Here is a 24357-nt window from a genome sequence, read left to right on the forward strand (position 1 = left end):
CTAGGGATTCTTTTATTACCGGACTTACACTATAAACAAAATTCTTCTCCTTTTGTTGAGGGTGAATCTGGCCTGCAGGATGATGGTGTTCCTTATATAAACCAACAGAAGAGTAATCACAACTCTTGTTATATGTAATTTCTTAAGTCTGGAAAGATAACTCAGTAGTTAGAAGCACATTCTGCTCTTGCAGAAGACCTGAGCCCAGTTCCAAGCACCCGTGTCAGACAGCTCACAAACACCCATGACCCCAGTTTCAGAATCCGATGCCCACTTCTGGCCTCAGAGGACACCCACACTCACACATGAAAACACCCACACACAGACATGTACACACATATATAAAAAGTTCATTTTTAAAAGTAACTTCTCCATAGCTACTGAGAATCCTGTCTCAGAAAACAAACAAAAAAAGTAACTTTTTTTTTTGACAAAAACTGACACTTGCTTTTACCAAGGAACTAATCCAAATTACAAAGTTTGTTTTTCAGATATTATCAGAACATTCTGGCCCAGTTCTAAAGCTTATTTACTATGCTTCCTTGCCACAAAGTGCTAAAATATGTTCCAGACATGTGAATACATAGATTTGAATTAGAATGTGAAAGACATTCCAACCACAGTTCAATGCATATCTTGTGTATAACTGCTCTGAAGTATATTATTTTGTGTATTATGTGTCTGTAGTATACATTGAAATAGAATGTAAAAGAAAGATATGCATACAGATGATACGACCAACTACCCGAGTGTATTTTGCCAATGAAAGCACCAAATAAACCTTGAACAGTGGGGAAAAAGTAACATCTTTTACTTCATGCTACTCTCTGCTTATATGTTAATATTCAATGCTATTTTGAAATTATCCTTATATCCCACCATACTCAAAAGAAGCCATTCAAAAGTTTTTATTACATTAGCAATAAATGTAATATATAATACCCTACAGAGAAAAAGAGATATAATTCCTACATTACAGCCCGAGGAAACAAAGAGTGGCAAGATAAAAGAGAAATGATACACTCAGGGAGACAAGCCTTAGGGCTTGTCTGAGAAGACCACAGGAGCTGTCCGGGTTAATAATAAGAAGATGATCCAGCATGTAAGTTTGCATGAGACAAAGGGAAGATGGCTTTGTATTTCTTTTTCTTCTCTACTTTGTTTTTCTGATTTTTCTCCTGAGTACTAAATTCTGGGATTGAAGTTAGAGATGCAAAGAACAGAATCTATTGAAATTATTTCCTTCTCTTCCTAGGACTTCTGCCCACACCCAGCATGTCTACTTTAAGATGCATGTGTTCCAAGCTCCTAGAGCGCAGGTTCTCAACCTTCCTAATGCTGTGACCCTTTAATATAGTTCCTCATGCTGTGGTGACCATAAAATTATTTCATTGCTACTTCATAACTATAATTTTGCTGCTGTCATGAATTGTAATATAAATACCTGATAAGCAGGATAGCTGATATTCAACCCGCAAAGGAGCTGCAACCCACAGGTTGAGAACTGCTGCCCTAGACACTCTTGTCTGGATTAATAAATAATTCACATTTCATTGAAAACATAAGGAGTTTTTTTACATATGTACAAAGAAAGCTCTAAATGACATAAGATGGATCAGAAGATATGCTGTGTGTTATTCAGTGTTTAATGAGAGCAGATGGCTGTGAGGATGAAAAGGTGAACAGAAGTCAAAGAATGCGCAGGCTGGGTAAGGAAAGAAAGAGCGGTCTAGTGACATGAACCTGGAGTCCCAAAACGTTACAAACCCCAACAGTGAGAGCATTCCGTCTGAACCTGGGCCCCAGCTGTAGTAAGTGATAAGAATCTCTTCATTGATAGACTCTTGGTGCTTATCCAGGTTCCGAGTAGACAGATAAATAAAGCTTTATGTTCCAGGGACGCAGACGAGAAATCAGACCCTCAGGCTTCTCATGAGCAAGTGAGCTTAAGAACATCGTCTTTATTTGAAGTCTGAAGGAGGTCAGCAGTTCATGGCTCTGTCGTGCTACTGTAGGGTAGGAGTGAGGATTCAGAAAAGTTCACAAGAAGGAATTGAGAAAGATGCTTTGTCAATGGCTAGACATTTTTCAAGATCACATCAAGCTAAAAGTAACCAGGGAGACCCTGGCATTCCTGCTATCATCCTGTGACTAACTCCTTCAACTGTCCCTCACCCTCCTTTTACATCCTTTCTGAGGAAGAGTCCTAGGACTCGCTCTCGAATCTGCTTGGTCTTGACACCATAGATGATAGGATTGATCATGGGTGGAAAGAGCAGATAGAAATTAGCCAGGAGTATGTGGACATGAGGGGCGGCCTGACGAGCTACACGATGCATGACTGAGGAGACGACCACAGGTGTGTAGAAGGCTAAGATGGCACCTATATGAGACACACATGTCCCAAAGGCCTTGTAGCGGGCCTCCTGAGAGGCAAGCTTAAGAACAGCACGAAGGATGAAGAGATAAGACAAGGCAACAAAGAGCAGGTCCAGCACCACAATAAACATGGCCACAGCAATGCCATAGATGTTGTTGAATCTCGTGTCCCCACACGCCAGCCTTACCACAGCCATGTGTTCACAGTAGCAGTGGGCAATCACTGTCCCTCGACAGTAGTGGAAGCGTCTGAGCAGAAAGGGGAGTGGAGACATTAGTGTCACAGCCCTAGTCACAGAGGCCAGGCCAATTTTGATGATGAGGGGCTTGGTCAGAATCGTGGTGTAGTGCAGCGGCTTGCAGATGGCTACATAACGGTCAAAGGCCATGGCCAGCAACATTGCTGACTCCATGATAGCGAAGGAATGGAGAAAGAACATTTGAACCAGGCAGGCATGGAAATTGATCTCTCGATCCCTCAACCAGAACAGGGCAAGCATTTTGGGCAGTGTTGAAGAGGAAAGAACCAAATCTATTGCTGCCAACATGGCCAGAAAGAGGTACATGGGCTCGTGGAGGGCTGCATCAACCCAGATGATGAAAAGGAGGGTGCAATTGCCAAGCACAGCCAAGGTGTAGGCTGAGCAGAAGGGGATGGAAATCCAAATATGTAGGTGCTCTAGGCCTGGGATCCCCATCAACAAGAAGACCACTGGATGAGTTGAGTTGATATTGTTAGCAAACATGGCTGCTGGGAGTTTTCTTCCTCCTAGCTGCTTCCACAGAGCCCTTCTCAAGAGGATCCACCATTAGTAGAATCAGTGTTCAATTTAAGTCCCAATCAGTTGTGGAGGAGTATCAGCCCTTCTTCACATTTGTGAATCTTTAAATAAATAATAATAATACATATCAAAAAATTACACAAGCGTCCTATACCCTCAAGTCACCTGCTACCAGAATATCTAATACTACTGTGGGTGGTACCAGAAAGCAACCTTCTTGGGATCGATTAGTTCAAGGCCATTCTGGACTGCAGAGGGAATTCAGAGGTGTCTCTGTTAAAGATAAGGATTTCTGCTTTCATCTTGTGAAACTTTACTTGGTCTCACTGACTTCTTGCTGCCTCCCAACTCCAACAAAACTCCTTAACACAAAAAGAGCTTCTTTCTGAAATAACAAACTTAACTATATGAAAAACAAGCAAACTCATCACCTCTTAATTTACTTATCTGTAAGTTTTGGATTGGTTGGTTGGTTTTATTTGCTGTGCTGAGGTTTAAACCTAGGGCCTTACAAAGACGAATCACATATTATCATTGAGGTCTATCCCAAAAGCTCTTTTTACATTTTACTTAAAATACGATTTCACTAAATTGCCCAGGCTGGCCTTGAACTTGAGATGTTCCAGCCTCAGCCCCTCTAGTAGTTGGGCTTTAGATCTGATCCACAAGACCCAGCTACTGCTGGATTCTATACTACTACTATATTCTATACTACAGTATATAGTATATTCTATGCTACTGTATTCTATGAATTCTACTGAACACACAATAATCTCTGCAATGAACATCTTTTCTACAGCTAAGAAAAACATGAAGAGTCTTTTTTGGCTCCTTCATGTACCTTGATTTCCATCTCTAGTTCTCTCTTTCACCCGCGTCCTTGCTAGATTTCATGGCATTCAGAAAGCATTCTATCCTACCATTTTACAGGCTGATCTTTGACTAGATTTCATGGCATTCAGAAAGCATTCTATCCTACCATTTTACAGGCTGATCTTTGACTAGATTTCATGGCATTCAGAAAGCATTCTATCCTACCATTTTACAGGCTGATCTTTGACTGTGGCACTACTTGTTCTTTCAACTGGGACCCTTGTCTTCCTCTTTTATCTCCTTGTTCATTATCTGCTTTGAAAATACTTAAACAGAGCCAGGTGTGGTGGCACACATCTTTAATCCCAGCCCTAGGTAAGCAGAGGCAGGAAGATCTTTGAGTTGGAGGCCAGCCTGGCCTACAGAGGTAGTTCCAGGACAGCCAGGGCTACACAGAGAAACCCTATCTTGAAGGAAGAAGTAAAGGAAGGAAGGAAGGAAGGAAGGAAGGAAGGAAGGAAGGAAGGGAAGGAGAGAGAGAACCAGAGTGGGAAGGGGAACAATTCTCAAACACAGCTGAGAATATAGCAGAATGCTAGAGCTCTTGCCTAGCATACAGAAGGTTTGAGTTTTCCCAGGTGACGAAGACAGGGACTTGTGTGATTAAAATACATGTACCAAAGACGGGTAAGTCTGGGAAACAGCAAAGTGCTCACCTAAGGCAGATATGCTTATTACTATTTATAAAAAGGGAGGGATTGTGGGGGCCCAGAAATGTGAATCGATTTCCTCCCCGTATGATGGTCAGAGAGTTGGAAGTTGCTCTAAGTGGCTGGCAAGTTGCACATCCCAACTCAGAAGGTAATTAGTTGATTCTTTTGACATTAAAATAGCTCCTGCAAGTAGGTCCACGCCATCCTGACAGGTGGTCAGGATACGCAAGTGTACTTCTGCTCCTTCTTTTGTAACTGTGGGATCTCCTGGGAAGTGGCTGTCTTCAGTATGTGTGATCCAGAGCAGCTTCACTGCCTAAACAACAAAATGCTAATGATTTGATGCCTCAAAGTGTTAAAGCGATTAACTGTTTGGGCTGTCCTTTGTATCATGTTAATAAAGCCTTTTGTCACATTCCCCCCCCCATTTATATTTGGGTATAAAAACATATGGAAAAATAAACACAGGCGATTTCAGGGGGGGAAAGGATGCTAGTTTCAATTCCCCACTACCATAAATAAACTTAAATATTTTATCAAAAAAAATGTTGACACATACTCCCTCTTACCTTTTCCAGAGACAGCCTAAAATGTTTCTTTTGAGGATTTTGAGAGTATCATGTAAAAAGACTTAGCATAAAACATACTCAGTAAATGCAGGTACCGTTTGAGTTAGGAAAACTGGCCGTTCTTACTGCGGATGGTTACACAGCTGGAAACTGTTCACATCAAATTTGGGCTGTGAGAACTTTGTTGTAAGGAATTTAAATGAAATTTGCAGGAAACGGATGGCTCTTACATGTGTTCCAGTAAGTGAGTAAGTCTAGTCTCAGAAAGACAAAAGTCTCAGCTTTCTCTCTTACGGAGATCATGGCTTTTAAGGTCTGTATGAATATAAATAAGCAATTGTGAGGTGGGTATAGGAGACCCAGAGAGAAGGACAAGTTCTGAGAAGGGGAGAGAGCAAAGCTCACAAGTTACATGGAAGTAGAAAGAAGGCTCCTGGGAATGAGGAGGGTGGATCTGAGGAGGTGGGGGAAGGAAATCAGCAATCAGAATATATTATATAAACAAATCTAACTCAATTTAAGAAAGAAATAATTGCCCTCTCCAAGGCGGTATAGAACTGTGAATTTTCTCTAAGACACAAGTTAGGGGTGGACAGCATGAAAGGCCCAGGAAGACAGGATGCTCTTTTGTGTTTACGAACACCGTGAGGTCAGGTCGGCATTTGCTAGGTAGTCACTGACTCAATAAAGCTGTATCCTCTGACATCCCATCCTAAAGAAATGTGCTGCTCCTATTCCAAGCAAGCCACTACTCTTCCCTGAGTGTAGTAGAAACGGTGGGCTACATCCCACCACCCGGCTAGCTTTACACCTGAAATAATTACACAGAAACTGTATTCTTTTAAACACTGCTTGGCCCGTTATCTGTAGCCTCTTATTGGCTAATTCTCACATCTTGCTTTAACCCATATTTAGTAATCTGTGTAGCACCATGAGGTGGCTTACCAGGAATATTCTTAACCTGCATCCATCTCGGAGAGGAGAGCTATGGCGACTGCCTGACTTGGCTTTCTTGCTCCCAGAATTCTGTTCTGTCTACTCCACCCACCTATGGGCTGGCCTATCAAAGGCCAAGCAGTTTCTTTATTAATTAACCAAAGAAAGCAACAGATAGACAGATGACCCACCTACATCACCTGAGTGACCTTGTCTCTCTTACTTCCTACACACTCCTGATGACTGTTGCTGGCCCTCTGGTCTGTTTCCCCTCATGGCTCAGTCTCAGATCTTGTCTGTCATGTCTACTATACCCAGAAGCTATCAAGTTTTGCTCTTTTCATCTTCCAGGAAAACATACCTCCAGTTCCATTCACAGTCTCCACCAAACATTTAATCCACCTTGGCTTGGGGGTTATTCCCAGTTCTTCATGTCACTGGGACAGCTATGTTCATTGCCTGCCTCCTCACCAATGATATCAGTGAGGAGCCAAAAGAAGTTGTTTTCCCCAAACCACAGCTGATAGCATTGAAGCAACACTGTTGTCTACTTAGTTCACTATGCCTTTATCTAGAAAAAACCTTAAAATGGTAGATTATCACCAAGTCCTCGCGGAGGACTCAAGCTTCAGATCTAAGCCTAGTTTCCACATCTTTTGACCCTTCCAGGATTGCGGCTGTAGGAGCACACTGTGGAGACACAGCTGCTTGTTACTGAACTCTTTAATGAACCAGATGTCCCACCGGTCCTTCCCAATGCCTTCAGCCACTGAACCGTAGCTGTGGGTGAGGGAGAGAGCACCTGAATGTGGAGTGGAAGGAAAGTAATGGCGGCAAGAGGAGAGAGGGTCTAGGCAGGGTCTGGGTTACTCAGCCAGGGTTTGCTGGTGGTAGTAGACTGTAAGGAGTACCCCAAAGACACAAGCAGTCAGGGCTTCTAATGATGGCGCAATGAGAGGATTGGATGCCCAAAGCAGACAAAGCCTCAGAAGAGGGTAGGAAGTATCTGGGCGTATACTGGAATGGGAATGAGAGCAGGGAGCTAAGGCAATACCCTGACCTCTTTTCTTGATCTGTTCTGCCTCCCTACCCTCCAGATAATCTGCTCGCGTCCTACCCCCAACCCTCCAGAGGCTCGCTGACCCCACCACAAGTTCCCTTCCATGATCAATCTGCATCAACTGCCTCATACCTCAGAATGTAGCTCCATTCACTTCCTGCAGGTCATGGCAAAGCCCTGTCATGCTCCTCTCTCTGTGAGAAGGGATGGACAAAACAGACTGGATATACCCTTAGCCTTCCCTTTTCCCAAAAGAAAAGGAGAACAGTTGACCTTGTCTCTGAGGAACACCCTAACCAGGCCTTGTCATAAGTACTGAATCCTCTCTGGGGAGACACTAGGGCTTTCTAGTCTTTGCCTCTGGCTTCCTACCAAGTCCACGTCCTGGCCATTTTGTGGCTGTTACATTCAGTCTTACTTCTCCCTGGAGGCAGAGTGTGGCCTAATTATAGTCGGGTAGTGAGTGTGCCTCTTTCTACCATCCCTTGGTGTCTGCTGAGAACTGCAGCCGTCTCCAGAAGACACAAAGAGCTCGTCCTGATGCTGCTTGCTCCTTGGCTGAGGAAGGGAGGATTGCTGGTTCATAACGAGAGCACGGTCATCTGTGGTTTTATCTTTGTTTGTAGGTTTGTTTTCTACACTGAGCTGTCATTTAAGATTATGGACAGGAGACCTGGGTTTAAATCTAGTTTGTAATGTTGGCAAGGTACTTAATCTCTTCATTCTTTGGATGGTTTCATTCTCATGACCCCAGTGCCTGGTCCTTCACACCTTACAGGATCCAATGAGATCATTATAGAATAAAAAACTATGCTATTAATATTCGATAATCATTAGTCTCTAATATTATCAAAGTATCAACACCCCCCAGGACTGGTCTTAGATCTACTACTCTGCCATGATCCTAAGGAGAGAAGCTGGAGTTCAAATATACCTCTGTACCCCTCAGCCTGAAAACATTACTCCCTGAGGCACTGCAGTTACTTCTATTGAAGTTGTGTCCTCTTCCTGTGTGGGTGTCCTAATGTTGACCCTCAGAAGTAAGCATGCACCACCCTTGGGCCTGTTGTCTCCAGAACACATTGCCCTGAAGCAGGACTTCCCCACATTGTTAAGGTCAGACTTCAAATCGCCCTCAAAACTACTGTCTTACACGATCCTACTACTGTAGCCCATTGAAGCCCACTTATAGTGTCCAAACGCTTTTCTAGTCCAGAAATATTCTAGCCCCAAAGTATTCCATATTCCTCCAAACAAAAGCATGGTCAGGACAATCACAACAATGCCATACTTCTGGGACCAACTTTTATCTTAGATCACTGTGAAGAGATACCATGACTATGGCAGTTCCTAAAAAATAAAGTATTTAATTGGGGCTGGCTTACAGTTTCAAAATTTTAGTCCCTTACCATCATTGTGGGTAGCATAGTGGCACACAGGCAGACATGGAGCTGAAGAGGTAGCTGAGAGTTCTACATCTGGATCGGCATACAGCAGGAGGAAAGAGTGCCACTGTGGATGACTTGGGCTTCAGAAACACCAAGCTCACCCCCAGTAACATACTTGCCCCAACAAGGCCACACCTCCTAATGGTGCCCTTCCCTGTGTGCCTATGGGACTCACAACCACCACTCTCTTCAATGTCTTTCATCATGTTTCAAGCAAACAGAATCCACACCACAACCTGCTACAGCCTTTGTCTCATTGGCCATGGCCTCTTCACCAAACTCATTTTTACTTTCTCCTCTGTCACTCACCTTAGTGACTGGCCTGAGGCTGTCTTCCAAATTCATGAAATGCATTCCAGATGCTTCCATATCTACTGTTCCTTTTGCCTGTAGCAATATACCTCATAGACCAGCTTGCCTTTCTCACTTACTTCATCAAGATCCCCAACTCAGTCAGCTCCTCAGAAAGGTCTATCATAATCACCAACTTTAACTTTCTAACATTTTCTTCCTTATAATTCATTTTTTTCCCAAAGCACCTCTCATTTTTTAATTTTTAAATAAAATTGTGTATGTTTATCATGCATAGCATAATGTCTTAAATATATGTACTTTGTGACTTGGATAAATAAAGCTGACTTAATATGTACATTAATCCCACAATAAAGGGGCAGATCACTTGTCTAGATTGCTGTGGGACAATGGTCTTGAACTCTCTGAAGATTTGTCACTTGTACTGGTTTAATAAAATGCTGATTGGCCAGTAGCCAGGCAGGAAGTATAGGCAGGGCAACCAGAAAAGGAGAATTCTAGGGAGGGAAAAGGCTCAGTCTGTAGTCATCACCCAGACCAAGAGGAAACAAGATAATAACGCCTCACTGATAAAAGGTACCAAGTCATGTGGCTAACACAGACAAGAATTATGGGTTAATTTAAGACCTAAGAGTTAGTTAATAAGAAAATCTAAACTAATTGGCCAACCAGTTTATAATTAATGTAGGCCTCTATGTGTTTCTTTGGGACTGAATGACTGTAGTCCAGGCAGGACAGAAACCTCTGTCATCACTAGATCATGCAAGAACTGGATTGGATCACCAGCACTAAGGAAAAAATTTTTAACTATTGTTAACTAAGTTCAGAGCATGGGCCCTGGAGAAGTTCCACAGAAGACCACCATCCATGCATGCAATCAACGAGAGCATTTGTTATCTCTAGACTAGAAGTGCTAGCATGCTGGGGTTGCACATCCAACACAAAGGCAAAAACGGCGAATGGTGACCCTAAGGAAAGCTTGCAGGCTGTTTTATAACTAAAGGACTTCCAAAAGCAGTGTGATTTTGGTGTTTAGTGTGTGATTAGTATGTTCTAATTGGTTAGAGCTAGCAGGAGTTAGCTAAGCTTACAGTGTTTACAGCAAAGGTCACAGGCTTTGTCCATATTTGGCTATTGCCCTAAGGCAATGGGGAGTTTGGTCCAGGCTTATCAAGGGCAGTTTTCCGAGTCCAAAGTGTGTTGGCAATTGGATATGCTTTGTTGTATCTTCCTCAGAAACTGTCTTGTTTAGTTTCAAGAGGCAGGAACTGGGCCTAGCTCTTAACTGAGCTGTTAGGAGTTTGTCATATTTGCCCTCTCAAATCTACCCCTCAATTAACTTCAACTTCTGTGTCCTTTGATCTAGGTTTCTTTTCCCACCACGCCAGTCTTTAAATTCCACAGATAAGAGGAATTTGTCTTTCTGTGTCTGTCTTCTTTCTCCTAATACAATCTGCAGTTCATCCATAGTGTGGCAAATAGAATTTTGTTCTCGTTATGGCTAAATAGCGTTTATCTGTGCATATCCACTGCATCCTCTTCGTCCACTTATCTTTTGATGGCTCTGAATCCCATGCCACTGGCTGTGAATAAACACTGGAAGTTCAGATATCTCTTCACATACTGATTTCATTTTCTTTGAGTATACACCCAGTAGTGAATTGAGAGGTCACACGACAGTTTCATTTGTAAATAAATAAATATCACATAGTAACGCAGAAACGAGGACCTTGCCAGGTGGAGCCCCTAGAACTTGAACTTGCGAGCCTTTAAAACCATAAGCCAAAAAATTTTTATTATTTATAAAGCACACTGTGGTATTGTTACAGCAGAAGGTGGATTAAGACATTCTTCCCTCCTCAAACAAAGTAAATTTCAAAGCTTCAATTTGATGCTTCTCTGCAGCATCCCAGAGGTCTCTTCACTGTCCTTATCACCAGGGAGTTTCTGCTCATACCTAGAGCCCTAATGACAGGATAAATACTGAAGCTCTAAGCCCCACAGGACCTGAACTCCACGATCACCCTCTTCTCATACCTGGTAAGTCTGTCTGTAAGCTCACTTCTGCATTAGACATACGGTAAGCTGACCACAGACCTGAGTGCCACTAGGATCGTTTGTTGCTGAGATATTCTTGGCTCTTTGGATAAAGACCTTCTCTGTCAATCAACAGTGTCCTATAATGTATGGATCAGCCTCTCCAGGTCACAGGGAAGCAGGTGAGCAGAGTATAGGAGAGATCATTGAATCCACACAGCTAGTGAGTTTCTGCCGGGATTTGAACTGCAATGATCTTGGTCTTTCATCAAGGAGTGATGAATTCTGGCAAAGGGTTTTCATATGCTCAAGAGAGGTGAAAAACCTGTTCCTTACCTCAAAACTTAGCTCTGTTCGTGGCACCTGGGCACCTATTCTTATATGTTTTAAGTAAGGTCTGTCCTATAGCAAATGCTAACATGATTCAAACAAGGTGAATGGATGAGAAACTACTTGCTATTTTGAGAGAGTTATTTGGAAGTGGCTGGGATATGTTTGGTAGACTGCAGGTTGCAGATGAATCAGGAAAAAAACATTAGCGAATAAAAAGATGGCTAGGAGATATAGAGATACAGGAAAATGCAGTAAAAGTGTCCGGTACCACCTTCACCTTGAATGGGCTCAGCAAGCATGCTGCTCAGCCCTCAGCCTAGAGGTCACTAAATCAGAAGACAGGAGTCCCTGTAAATGCTGATGGACACGCAGCCAGGACATGCTCGGGCCCATCTTGTCATGAGCACTTCTCTCCGCGTGAACTCTGCCTTTTTTCTCTTCTCGCTTTCATTTTCATCAGCATCTCTCCCCTACTGTCCTCTGCCCATATTTTTCACTGGATCTCCCCACTCTCTTAAATTCTCAAATATTGATGGTTCATGTATAAAAAAGTGAGAAGATATATGTAGGTGGAGGGAGATCGGAGGAGTGTGTGAGGCAGACAGTGTGGAATAGAGATTCGTCAAAGCCCAGTGTTGTCTTTGGACAAAGTTTAACTCTGCTTGCTTATGGGTATTGTATATTGTTGATGATTAAAATTCACATCTCATGCTTTTACATAACTTAACATTTTATTATGGAATATATTTGCAAGCAATTATCTGTCAATGGTCTCAACAAATCATTTATTATGACACTCAACAAATCATAAATCAGCTTGACAGCTGCTGCTACCCATTCTGCATCGCTTCACCTGGTTCTACCTACAGCTGCATAGGACACCTGACACAATTCCAGGATCTTACTAAATTTGAGCCAGAAAATCTTCTATCCACAGAGGCTACAAGAGATGTAGTCCTTCATCTGGTCAAAACTGAAGTTTCAGTCCTCATGCATGAGTTGTGATAGACTTAGGAGCTTGGAATCTCCCGCCCCCCCCCCAACAAAATGTCTTTACCCTCCATTTACTTCCTTCAATAATAATCTTCACATCTCGAAAAGGAACCATATCTGAAGCTCCATTCACTCCAACTGACCCTGTGCTAACATCACCTGTGTGTTGTCACACAGCCAATGCATTTGAAGAAAATACTACTTGAGAATTTTAAAGGTTCATAGGCAGAGACAACTATGTAAACATCTCTAGCTCTGAATTTACCATGTGGTGGTTCTATAGCCATGCCCCCTCGCACCGCCCCACAGACCAGACATTATTAAATCACACAGAAATGAGAAGGGTGTCCTTTGAACCTTGCTGATACTAACCCATCTCCTGCTTTGTTATTTCCCAGGGCCCTACAAATCTTCTCATCCCAGATGCTCTTTTATAGAGTCTTAACTCAAATGTTTCTGCTGCCATTCAGCTAGAGCAGAAAGATGATCTTATCTCTTAAGGCTTCATAGAGCTTAGGGCAAAGCAGTGAGATCTTCCATACATGCTGGTCTTCTGCCTGACCATGCAATACACAAACCACAGCCATCAGAATCCAAGCTCCTTCCTGCTTATGGGAATTCCTGGCCTGGAGTCATCCCACTTCTGGATTGCATTTCCTTTCTGCTCCATGTACGCCCTGGCAGTGCTTGGCAACATGGCGGTCCTGCTGGTGGTGCACTCTGAGCCGTCACTGCACCAACCCATGTACCTGTTCCTGTGTATGCTGTCCACCATTGACCTGGTGCTCTGCACCTCCACTGTGCCCAAGCTCCTTGCACTCTTTTGGGCAAATGCTGCTGAGATTGCCTTTGGGGCCTGTGCTGCCCAAATGTTCTTTATCCATGGCTTCTCAGCTGTAGAGTCTGGGATCTTGCTATCAATGGCCTTTGACCGCTACTTGGCCATCTGTCGGCCGCTGCACTATGGGTCATTGCTGTCCCTAGAGTCAGTGAGCAAGTTAGGGGCTATTGCTCTGCTTCGTGGCTTGGGGCTCATGACCCCACTTACTTGCCTACTGGCAAGGCTGAGCTACTGTGGCCGAGTGGTGGCACACTCCTACTGTGAGCACATGGCTGTGGTGAAGCTGGCTTGTGGCGGCACACAACCAAACAATATATATGGCATCACGGCAGCCACACTAGTAGTAGGAACTGACTCCATTTGTATTGCCATATCCTATGCGCTCATCCTCCGGGCTGTGCTGGGCCTCTCCTCCAAAGAGGCCAGAGCTAAGACCTTTGGCACCTGTGGCTCCCACTTGGGTGTCATCCTTCTCTTCTACACGCCAGGGCTCTTCTCATTCTATACACAGCGCTTTGGCCAGCATGTGCCCAGGCATGTCCACATCCTCCTGGCTGACCTCTACCTGGTTGTGCCACCCATGCTCAACCCCATCATCTATGGGATGAAAACCAAGCAGATCAGAGACGGAGCGTTCCGACTACTGAAGAGGGGTCCTGTCCAGTCATGATGTTTCAACCCCACCCCAGACCCAGCTGCCAACAGGATGGAAGGCAGAAGCCCACACTCAATGGAATCCTTATTTTAATGTGGAGATCACATATGTGGAGGAGGAATCATTCACTGATAGGGTCACAATGCTCAGGAAGATTTGCCTACAGGAAGACACAGCTTCCAAACTGATAGTGGCTTCCCTGGAAATCTCACTGTCTACCATCTCTCCTCTCTTCCAAAGGACGCTGATTAAATGGGAGAAATGTGGCTCCTGACCGAGAAGAACAATACTTCCCACCCACGGGTTGCTGTGTCCACCAGCTAATTCCTTTTCATTGCTGACAAACACTACAGTTTGCAAAGCCACCACAGTTTGACTCTCTGATCTTGGGCCCCTGGATGTTTTCCACTTTGTGCTGGTAGGAAATAAAGCTGCTATATTTCTTAACCTACAATTGCTAGGAAGAGGGGAGGTGTGTATTTAACAGAACCTGCTGGATGGCTTTGCTCAGTGTAGTTGTACCGTGTCACAGTCTCATCAATGATGTCAAGCAGTTCCCAGTTGTCCCTCTCCTGCCCATCTTTGATAGTGTCATTATTTTTTTAACCACTCCAGTGAGTGTAAACTAAAAGAAATTCACTGCAGCATTGAGTTGAGTTTTTCTTGTAACCAATTATGTTAAACAAATTCTCTCATGTTGACAATTCATGAATATTCTTTTTATGAAAACTTTGGTCTTTTGCCCATATTTAGAGATTCTTGCTTAGTATTATCTGTTTTGTCTATTTGCTCTGAGTCTAGGTTATCTGTCAAACATACATACTATTTGTCTAATTTTGTGATTTGCTTGCTTGCTTGCTTGCTTGCTTGGTTTTTGGCTTTTCGAGACAGAGTTTGCCTGTGTAACAGTCTTGGCTGTCCTGGAACTCTCTTTATAGACCAGGTTGTCCTCAAACTCACTGAGATCTGCCTGCCTCTGCCTCCCAAGTGCTGAAATTAAAGACATAAGCAACCACCGCCTGGCTTGCTTTGTTTTCTTAATGATATCTTTTACTTACAATTCAAGTTATGATAAACTGCAAATCATTTTATTTGTAGTTTATTATTCAGTTCATATACTTACATTTTAATTTTAAGTGTATGATCCAACACAAATATCAGCTATTACAGCATAAGTTAGGACTTGAGTTTCCTTTTTCACATGTGGATATCCATCTGCTCCAGCAATTTTTGTTGGAAGTTCTTCCTCTGTCAAACTGAGTTGCACTGAACCTTGTCAAATTGGTCATAGCACAGGCATAGAGGCAAGAGGAAGTATTTCAGGAGTCAGTTCTCTCCTTCCACATGTGGCTTCTAAGATTAAATGCAGGTCATCAGATTTCATGGTAAATAGCTGAGCCGTCTTGTCTACCCTGCTTTTTATATTCTTTATTTATAGAGTATTCAATGATAACTAAATGTTTCAAAAATAATTCCTGCGTGACTTCTCTCATTTTCCCTCTTAATCGTCTACTTAAATATATGCTATGAAAATCTGGTTTCCACGTCTGTACAGTATTTGGGGTTTTTATTGCTGCACACTATACTAATGAGGCTTTTGTGCTTAAAAGCTCATGCTGAGAAAGGCCTAGGACTACGCTGGGATCCTGAACACTCGGCGTAGTCCCGACTGGCTAATGAAGACTTTCTGTTGACTTCAGTCCATTCCAAGTCATCTCTTGTGGATGCCCCACAGCACTGAGTTTTGTGCCAACTTGACACAAGGCATCGTCATCTCAGAGAAGAGAGCTTCAACTGAGAAAATGTCTTCATAACATCAGGCTGTAGGCAAAATATAGGTCTTTTCTTAATTAGTGATTGATGGAGAACCCAGCCTATTGTGGGTGTGGGGCCATCCCTGGAATGTGGTCCTGGGTTCTAATAGAAAGCAGACTGAGTAAGGAATGATGAGCAAACCAGTAAGCAGCACCCCTCCATGGCTTCTGCATCAGCTCCTGCCTCCAGGGAAAGACCCTGCTTGAGTTCTTGTCCTGCCTTTCTTCAGTGATGAACAGCAAGGTGGAAGCGTAAGACAAATAAACCCTTTCCTCCATTCTTGCTGTGTTGTCACAGCTACGGTAACTAAGACACCATGTTGTTACTTTTCCTGTCTAATCTAACTAATGCAGGTGTACCTGGCCTGCAAAGGCTGAGGGATGGGGACATCATGAGAGACAGGAATGATATAGGAGCCCAGCAGCAGGCCTCACAGCCAGGAACAAACACACACTCAGCAGCTAGAGCAGCTTTTCTTCCAACTCCAAGAGTAGTGGGAGCCTCTGGCTGCCCAGCCAGCCATGAAGACAAGTGGATCAAGGTAGCACCAACTGAATCTGGCACAGGGAGGAAACAGCCAGTCTGAAAGAGAAAGACACAATGAGGTGATGGGGTGAAATGAGAGGATTTGGATCTGCTGTATTGGAGGAAATTAAAGAAAGGTTTTTTTGTTTGTTTTTTGGTTGTTTTTTTTAACAGCAGGAATTGAATCAGTTTATTTAAAGATAGAAAATTGCTAAATACTACATTGTTAGCAAGAACACATTGTTTTTGTAGGCTCGGAATGTAGCTCAGTTTAAGAACACTTGCTTGCCTAATGTGTATGGGGCCCTAGGTTCAATCCCCAGTACTGCAACAAAACAGCAACAACAGCAATCAATCAGAACACAAAAAAACCTCAATAATAGCAACAAAGAAACTCTTGGATTAATTAGACCATTTCTTCAGTTTTTCAAAAGCATCTAAAAATGTATCTTTTCATATGTGACAAAATGGCCACCACATCTTTTTTTTAATATCTAGGATTTGTTAATAACTCCTAGGTCAGGCACACTTCATTTTTTAATTGTTTTTATTGAGCTATATATTTTTCTCCTCACCTCACTTTTCCTCTCCCCTTCTACCCTTTTCCATTATCTCCACGCTCTCAATTTACTCAGGAGATCTTGTCTTTTTCTACTTCCCACGTCGATTAGATCCATGTAAGTCTCTCTTAAGGTCCTCTGTGTTGTCTAGGTTTTCTGGGATTATGATTTGTAAGCTGGTTTTCTTTGCTTTATGTTTAAAGACCACTTATGAGTGAGTACATGTGATAATTGTCTTTCTGGGTCTGGGTTACCTCACTTACTATGATATTTTCTAGCTCCATCCATTTGCCCACCAGCTTCAAGATGTCATTATGTTTCCACTGAGTAGAACTCCATTGTGCAAATGGACCACATCTTTGAAGAAAGTTCTATAGAGTAAAGAGATTCACTGTTAAATGCTGATGTCAGACATCATCATTTCCATTAAAATGGAAACTATTTTAATGTTTTTTTAATTAATATAATTATAATTTCCTTCTTTCCTTTCTTCCTCCAAACCTTCCTATATACCAGTCCCCTTGTTCAATTCCTGGCCTCTTTTCCTTGAACATTTGGTATATATATTCCTACATACATGCCCACCACCTGCCCAGTCTGTAAATGATATTTGCATGCACGTGTTTTCAGGGCTGACTGCTGGTATTGGTTAACCATTTGGTGAGCTCTTCCCCAGGGAGACTCTGTCCCACTTTAGCTTGGATTAATGAGTCATCCCAGTGGAGTTAAGGAGCTGAAAGCCTGACCTGACCACGAGAGAGGATAGCAAGGAAAGAATTGGTGATGATGAGTGCACAGCGTTTCCATTCTTCCCCATCCTTACTGAATAAAAGGCCCATGCCTGGTGTGGGTCATGAGAAAAACTGCTTTCTCACAGGAGGAAAATCAAACCAAAAAATTTAACAAGGCCTCTTCTTCTGAGTGGCTGTTGTAAGGAGGCCACTTGCTTGTTTCCCAGCTGCCCAGCACCTCAGACCCAAAATAATCACACAGAAACTATATTATTTAAAACCCTGCTTGGCCCATTAGCTCCATCTTCTTATTGGCTAACACTTATATCTTAATTTAACCCATTTCTAGTAGCCTGTGTATTGCCGCATGGCTGTGGCTTACCGGGTAAAATTCCCAGTGTCTGTCTCTAGTGGGGCTAAATGGCTTCTCCTTGACTCTGCCTCCTCCTCTTCTTGACTCTCCCAGCATTCAGTTTAGTTTTCCCTGCCTTCGTAAGTTCTGCCCTATCAACAGACCAAGGCAGTTTCTTTATTCACCAATGATATTCACAGCACTCAGAGGGAAATCCCACATCAAGTTGCCGTATGTACCAAACCATCTTCTTTAAGGGGCAGGGAGTGGGGGAGATATATGTTCATGTAACCACAAACATGCTTCTGGATGAAGACAGAAGTGTGTTCATGCTAACCACACAGCATGCTTCTGGATGAAGACAGAAGTGTGTCCATGCTAACCACACAGCATGCTTCTGGATGAAGACAGAAGTGTGTCCATGCTAACCACATAGCATGCTTCTGATGAAGACAGAAGTGTGTCCATGCTAACCACACAGCATGTTTCTCGATGAAGACAGAAGTATGTTCATGTAACCACACAGCATGCTTCTGATGAAGACAGAAGTGTGTCCATGCTAACCACACAGCATGCTTCTGGATGAAGACAGAAGTGTGTCCATGCTAACCACACAGCATGCTTCTGGATGAAGACAGAAGTGTGTCCATGCTAACCACACAGCATGCTTCTGGATGAAGACAGAAGTGTGTCCATGCTAACCACACAGCATGCTTCTGATGAAGACAGAAGTGTGTCCATGCTAACCACATAGCATGCTTCTGATGAAGACAGAAGTGTGTCCATGCTAAGACACAGGATGCTTCCAAATGAAGACAGAAGTGTGTTCATGCTAACCACACAGGATGCTTCTGAATGAAGACAGAAGTGTGTTCATGTAACCACACAGCATACTTCCGGATGAAGACAGAAGTGTGTCCATGCTAACCACACAGCATGCTTCCAGATGAAGATTGGAGTGTGTCCATGCTAACCACATGGCATGCTTCCAATGAAGAGGGCCAGTGACTGAATATTATTTGTTTCCTAATATATTCAGCTTGGAGATCCATTAGGATTCTTGTGGTTACATAATCCAACTGGTAAAGTACAGAAATCCCTCTCTCAACCCATCCCATAATAAATTGGACCCTTCAGAAGTATAACCTTGTATGTTTGTGCTTTAGTTTCTCTCCTTTTTTTTTTTTTGGTTTTTTTTTTGTTTGTTTGTTTGTTTTTGTTTTTTTTTTTTTTCGAGACAGGGTTTCTCTGTAGCTTTGGTGCCTGTCCCTGAACTAGCTCTTGTAGACCAGGCTGGCCTCGAACTCACAGAGATCTGCCTGCCTCTGCCTCCCGAGTGCTGGGATTAAAGGTGTGCACCACCACTGCCCGCCTCTTTAGTTACTCTCTTGATGGATGAAATTGACTTAAGCAGTTCTCCCAGTGAAATGGTTTTATAAGCTGACCCATCCTCCTGAATTAAAAATGCTTTATCAGGTTAGCAAGTTTCACATCTTCTCCAATGGGAAAAGAAGATGATATAAATTAAAATTAATTTATAAAGAGGGATGACCCCAAAGGAAAAAAACGAGAACTTGAAAAACGGCAGCTGCCAAGCTCTAAAACATCTTTCATTGTCTCATGCATGAAGCCAGCTGGCTGTCAAGCACAATGACTGGGTTTCAGGGAAGAGAACAGAGTCTTAGGGCCAGGCCTAGTGACGTATATCTGTAGCTCCAGCATTCAAGATATTGGGGTCTAAAGATCATTAATTTGGGGGCAACCTGAGATACATAATGAGACCCTGTAACAATAAAGAGGGAGGAGGAAGATGAGGAAGGGAAGGGATGGAGGAGGAAGAGGAGGAAATAAAGGAGAAGAGGTAGGGGAAGGAAATTAAGCTTTACATCTTTACAAGTGACACCTGACACGATTGGCAGTTTTGGAGATACAGAAACTTAGCCTAGCTGAAGCACAACGCTCCCTTAAAGAGCCAAATCGTGGAATATACCATTAAATGTGGAATTGTCCCTCATAGGCTTAGAGTATGGTTCTAATCTGTGCCTATTAATTTCAAATGCCTGATGGTAACAATCTAAAGTCTTGGGGAAGTGACATTACACGTCTACATTACCACATGATCAATGCTTTATAAATACCTGCCAATGATGAGAAGAAAGGTGTATAGAAAGGGAGGTAGAAGTAGGGCCCTGCATGAAAAATCATCTATAAACCTTTAAAAATAGAAGCCCAGGGGCCAAGGAGATAGTTCAGTAAATAAAGTGCTTAGAGGAATGACAGCCTGAGTTATCCTCTGGCCTACACACACACACACACTCACACATACACACACACTCACACACACTCACACACACACACTCACACACACTCACACACACACACTCACACACACACTCACACACACACACTCACACACACACACTCACACACTCACACACACACTCTCTCACACTCACACACACACTCACACACACACTCACACATACACACACTCACACACACACACACACACGAGCTTTTTAGGAAGACTATAAACAGCAGTGAGAAGGCAAGTCTCTCCTCCCCCAACTCTCAGACATAGCAATATTCTTCCTCCATAAAAGGGAAATATCAATGCAAGCCTCCTTTGCTAGGCAAGGGTTAAAAGTCATCTTCATAAATACTTCTAGAGTGTAGGTCAACATTCTTCTTAAGTTTAATTGAATTGTGAAATTGTATTAATGGTTCAGGTGATAGGGAATTAGAAGACTCTCAAATCAGCTCTCAAAGCTAGGAGATGTCTCTCGGGGTTCCTAGAACTTTAGGAAAGGATAATTAAATTAGACATGATCTGGGAGTGCAGGCAAGGGCACCGCCTCAGATTTATGAGGCCCAGGGGATATATGACACTAAGTTATAGCATTATTACATTTCCTGTACTTCTTAATATTCTCCAAATAGACCCCATTTCATCTCCACGTCATTGTGGTGTAAGGGCAATTGCAACTTGAATCAATACTACCTTCAGTTGCAAAACACTAGGAATGCAGTCTTTTGATTATTTCTTCATTACATAAAGGGCTTGTAGTAGTACTCTAATGTGTAAATTGCCATATTTTCTTTATCCATTTTTCGGTTGGGGGCATCTAGAAGCTTCATCCAACAACTGATGGAAACAGAGGCAGAGACCCACTTCAGAGCCATGGACTGAGCTCCCAAATTCCAGCTAAAGAGTGGGAGGAATGAGAATATGAGCAAAGAGGCCAAGGTCATGATGGGGATACCCACTGAAACAGTTTACCTGAGCTAACAGGAGCTCACCAACTCCAGCCAGACTGGGAAGGAACAAGCATAAAACCAAACTAGTCCCTCTGAATGTGGGTGACAGTTGCATGGCTGGGGCAGACTAAGGGGTCACTCTCAGTAGCACCAGGATTTATCTCTACCGCATGTACTGGCTTTTTGGGAACCTATTCTCTTTGGATGGATACCTCGCTCTGTCTAGGTATAGTAGGGAGGGCCTTGGACTTTTCACAAAGCAATGTGCCTTACCGGGGGTGGGGAAGTGGGAAGGTGTGTGGAGGGAATGGGAGGAGATGAGAGGAAGGGAGGGAGTGGGAACTTGGATTGGTATTTGTTAAAAATCTAATAAATAAAATAGAAAGAAAGAAGAAACCTCACTTCTCAAGATGAAACCTATACCTGGCACTGGCACTGTTGCCAGGGTCAAGAATCTGTGGCTGGACAGGTCATGATCTCTAAGGGAGAAACCACGACTCTTCTGCTAAACAGACACAGCCATCCAAAGAACATCATCACACCCATAGATGAGTGCATCTCTCAAGTTTCATCAGACAGCCGCTTTCGGAAGAGCATAGTGATGGATATGGACTCGCACAACTAGCCAAGGGGCAGAGAATAAGAGAGTCTGAATGCTCAGCCTTAAATGGGATATCCTTATCACGTCCTCTTTGTCCAAGGCTCGGGGATCACTACAGCAGAGATGGAAAGATTATAGGTCACTCTCGGGAAACCATGCCTCCCAGACACAGCTGGGTAGACGCATGCAAAATCACAGCAGCTGAGACAGCATGCACAAAACATCTGCAGGCTTCAGCCAGATAAGATCCCTCCATGGAAGAAGGGGATAGGTCCCACCCCTATCTGAGGCAAGCTGTCCAATAGGAAGAGAGTCCATTCTATGTGGTTGCTGATAGGTAAAGTACATCCTAGTGAATGGTTGCATACCCACAAGTATATAAGCAGCACAAGGTGGACTTGATTTTTTTTAATGAGGGCACAAAGTTAAGAAGATAAAAAAGGAGGTGGGTCTTGGAGGAGTTTGGGAAGGAATGATTATGATCAAAATACGTTGCCTGAAATTCTCAAAGAATTTTATAAAGATATAATTACCTTTCCCTAAGCTGCAAGTAAGTGCAATATTGTCATCTGTGTTTCCCCATCACCTGCCCCCTCTGTGCTTGTTGACACGGGAGTCATTTAATACAAAATTTGGGGGAAGGCAAATAAGCATAGTTTATGTCAGTTCTTCCTTGCGTTTATGCACAAAATGCAAAGGGAAATCTAGGAAGGAGAGATGCCTGTGTAGACAGGGTGCCAATTATTTTAACTATCAATTTGACACAACCTAGAACCGCCTGAGAAGGGAGTCTCCATTGAAGGATTTCCTGGATCAGCTTGGTCTGTGGGCATGTGTGTAGAGGGTTGTCTTGATCATTAAATGAAACAGCCCATTCTGGGTGGCACCATTCCTCTGGCAAGGTTCCTGGGCTGTAAAGGAGAGAAAGCGGTGGCTGAGTACACAGGCTAGAACCCATGTGTTTGTTCTCTTTCTGCTCTTGACTACAGACATGATGCTTCCAGTTCCTGTGCTGGCTTCCATTAAATAACAGACTACCTGTAAACCAGATAAAAACTTTCTCCCTTGTAGCACTTTTCACCTGGGTATTCTAACACCGTGGCAGAAATGAAACAGATTGATACCAACATTCTGTCAGAGAGACTGGAGCCTGGGTAAGATGCTGCAACATGGTTCAATCTAGAAAGTTCAGCTCTGATTTAGAACATGGAAAAGATTATCGATGGAGTTCTCAGATAAGCTCAGTGTCTCAAGTCTATAATGATAGAAGCTAGGAGGGCCCCCAAAGAGTTCAACGGTTAAGACATTCAAAGGCCTCAAAAGTTGACGCATTCACTACACCTCACCACCCCAAGATTTATGGTGGCCTAGAAAGCCTCAACCCTCTTCTGTTGGAAGCGCTTCAGGAAGCCCTGACGGATCTGCTTGGACTTGATGCAATAGACCACAGGGTTCATGAAGGGTGGCACCAGGAAGTGCAGGTTGGCCATGAGCACCGCCAGAGCTGGGTAGCTGTGTTTCTCCACTCGGTGCAGCACAGACAGCCCCAACTTTGGCAAGTAAAAGATGAGAACAATGCAGAGGTGCGAGACACACGTGTTGAGTGCCTTGAGCCGTTCCCCCGGCGATGCGATGCTTAGCACAGTCCGCAGGATCAGAGCATAGGACAGCATGATGAGAGAGGAGTCGAGGCCCAGGGAAAGGAGGATGGAGACCAGGCCAACCATGCTGTTGATCCGAGTGTCTGAGCAAGCTAGTCCCACGAGGTCACAGTGCAGGCAGTAGCAGTGGGAGAGGACGCTGATCTGAGGAAAGAGCAGGCGCCGGAGAAGGATGGGTGCAGGGAGATTGAGTAGGATGGCCCTTACTAAAACAGCAACCCCGACTTTGGCCACTGCGGAGTGGGGAAGGATTGTGGCATAGTGCAGAGGATCCCGGATGGCAATAAAACGATCAAAGGCCATGGCCAGTAGCACGCCAGATTCCACGTAGGTGAAGGCATGGATGAAGAACATCTGTGCGGCACAGAGGTCGAAGGGCAGTTCCCGAATACCCAGCCAGAAGAGCCTCACCATGGTGGGGAAGGTGGAGGCACAAAGGCCCAGATCAGAGGCAGCTAGCATGGACAGGAACATGTACATAGGTTCATGTAAGGCTGGATCTGTGCGGATCAGGAACAGGATGATGCTGTTGCCCAGGATGGAAACCACACAGATGAGATTGATAGGAACGGAAACCCAATGGTGGGAGGCTTCCAGGCCTGGAAAGCCAGTGAGGAGGAAGGTAGAGTGACCAGGAGCGCTGGTGTTGCAGAACATGCTGACTCCAGGAGGAAACTGTCCACCCTATGAGAAGAGACATTCACTCATGTAGCCACTGATGTAGAAAAGGAGAGTTACTCATAGCCCATAATCAGGCCACTGAAAAACAGCAACACTCCTCCTAGGAGCTCTTGCCTAGTTTGATTTCCTTCTCTGAAGAACGTGTTGTTGGATACATTTCCTGAGTCAATTTCTGATTTTTGCTACCTGCCTTTTCTTTAGCAGGCAGCACCAGCCTTCACTGGGGCCTTAGCAACCTCTGGTTTTCACCTGAGTGAAACCTTAAAGCCTAATCATGGAGAGAGGCTTCTCAGGCTACATAC

General features: G+C 43.6%; 3 protein-coding genes across 3 annotated transcripts; 1 reads left to right on the forward strand and 2 right to left on the reverse strand.

Moving 5' to 3' along the window:
* Positions 1 to 2171: 2171 nt before the first annotated feature.
* On the reverse strand, positions 2172 to 3125 carry LOC121457434 (olfactory receptor 52K2). The gene has a single exon (XM_041666093.1). The coding sequence runs from the start codon at positions 3123 to 3125 to the stop codon at positions 2172 to 2174; it is 954 nt and encodes a 317-aa protein (XP_041522027.1).
* Positions 3126 to 12938: 9813 nt separating this feature from the next.
* Positions 12939 to 13886, forward strand: LOC121458072 (putative olfactory receptor 52P1). Its single transcript, XM_041667196.1, has one exon. It carries the CDS (start codon positions 12939 to 12941, stop codon positions 13884 to 13886), a length of 948 nt encoding a protein of 315 aa, XP_041523130.1.
* Positions 13887 to 23080: 9194 nt separating this feature from the next.
* LOC121457435 (olfactory receptor 51G2-like) lies at positions 23081 to 24031 on the reverse strand. The gene has a single exon (XM_041666094.1). It carries the CDS (start codon positions 24029 to 24031, stop codon positions 23081 to 23083), a length of 951 nt encoding a protein of 316 aa, XP_041522028.1.
* Between the last annotated feature and the right edge of the window lie 326 nt (positions 24032 to 24357).

This window comes from Microtus oregoni, unplaced genomic scaffold, assembly GCF_018167655.1.
Source record: "Microtus oregoni isolate MIOR12 unplaced genomic scaffold, Mior012 000016F_ref0000370, whole genome shotgun sequence".
Taxonomy (NCBI): Eukaryota; Metazoa; Chordata; class Mammalia; order Rodentia; family Cricetidae; genus Microtus; species Microtus oregoni.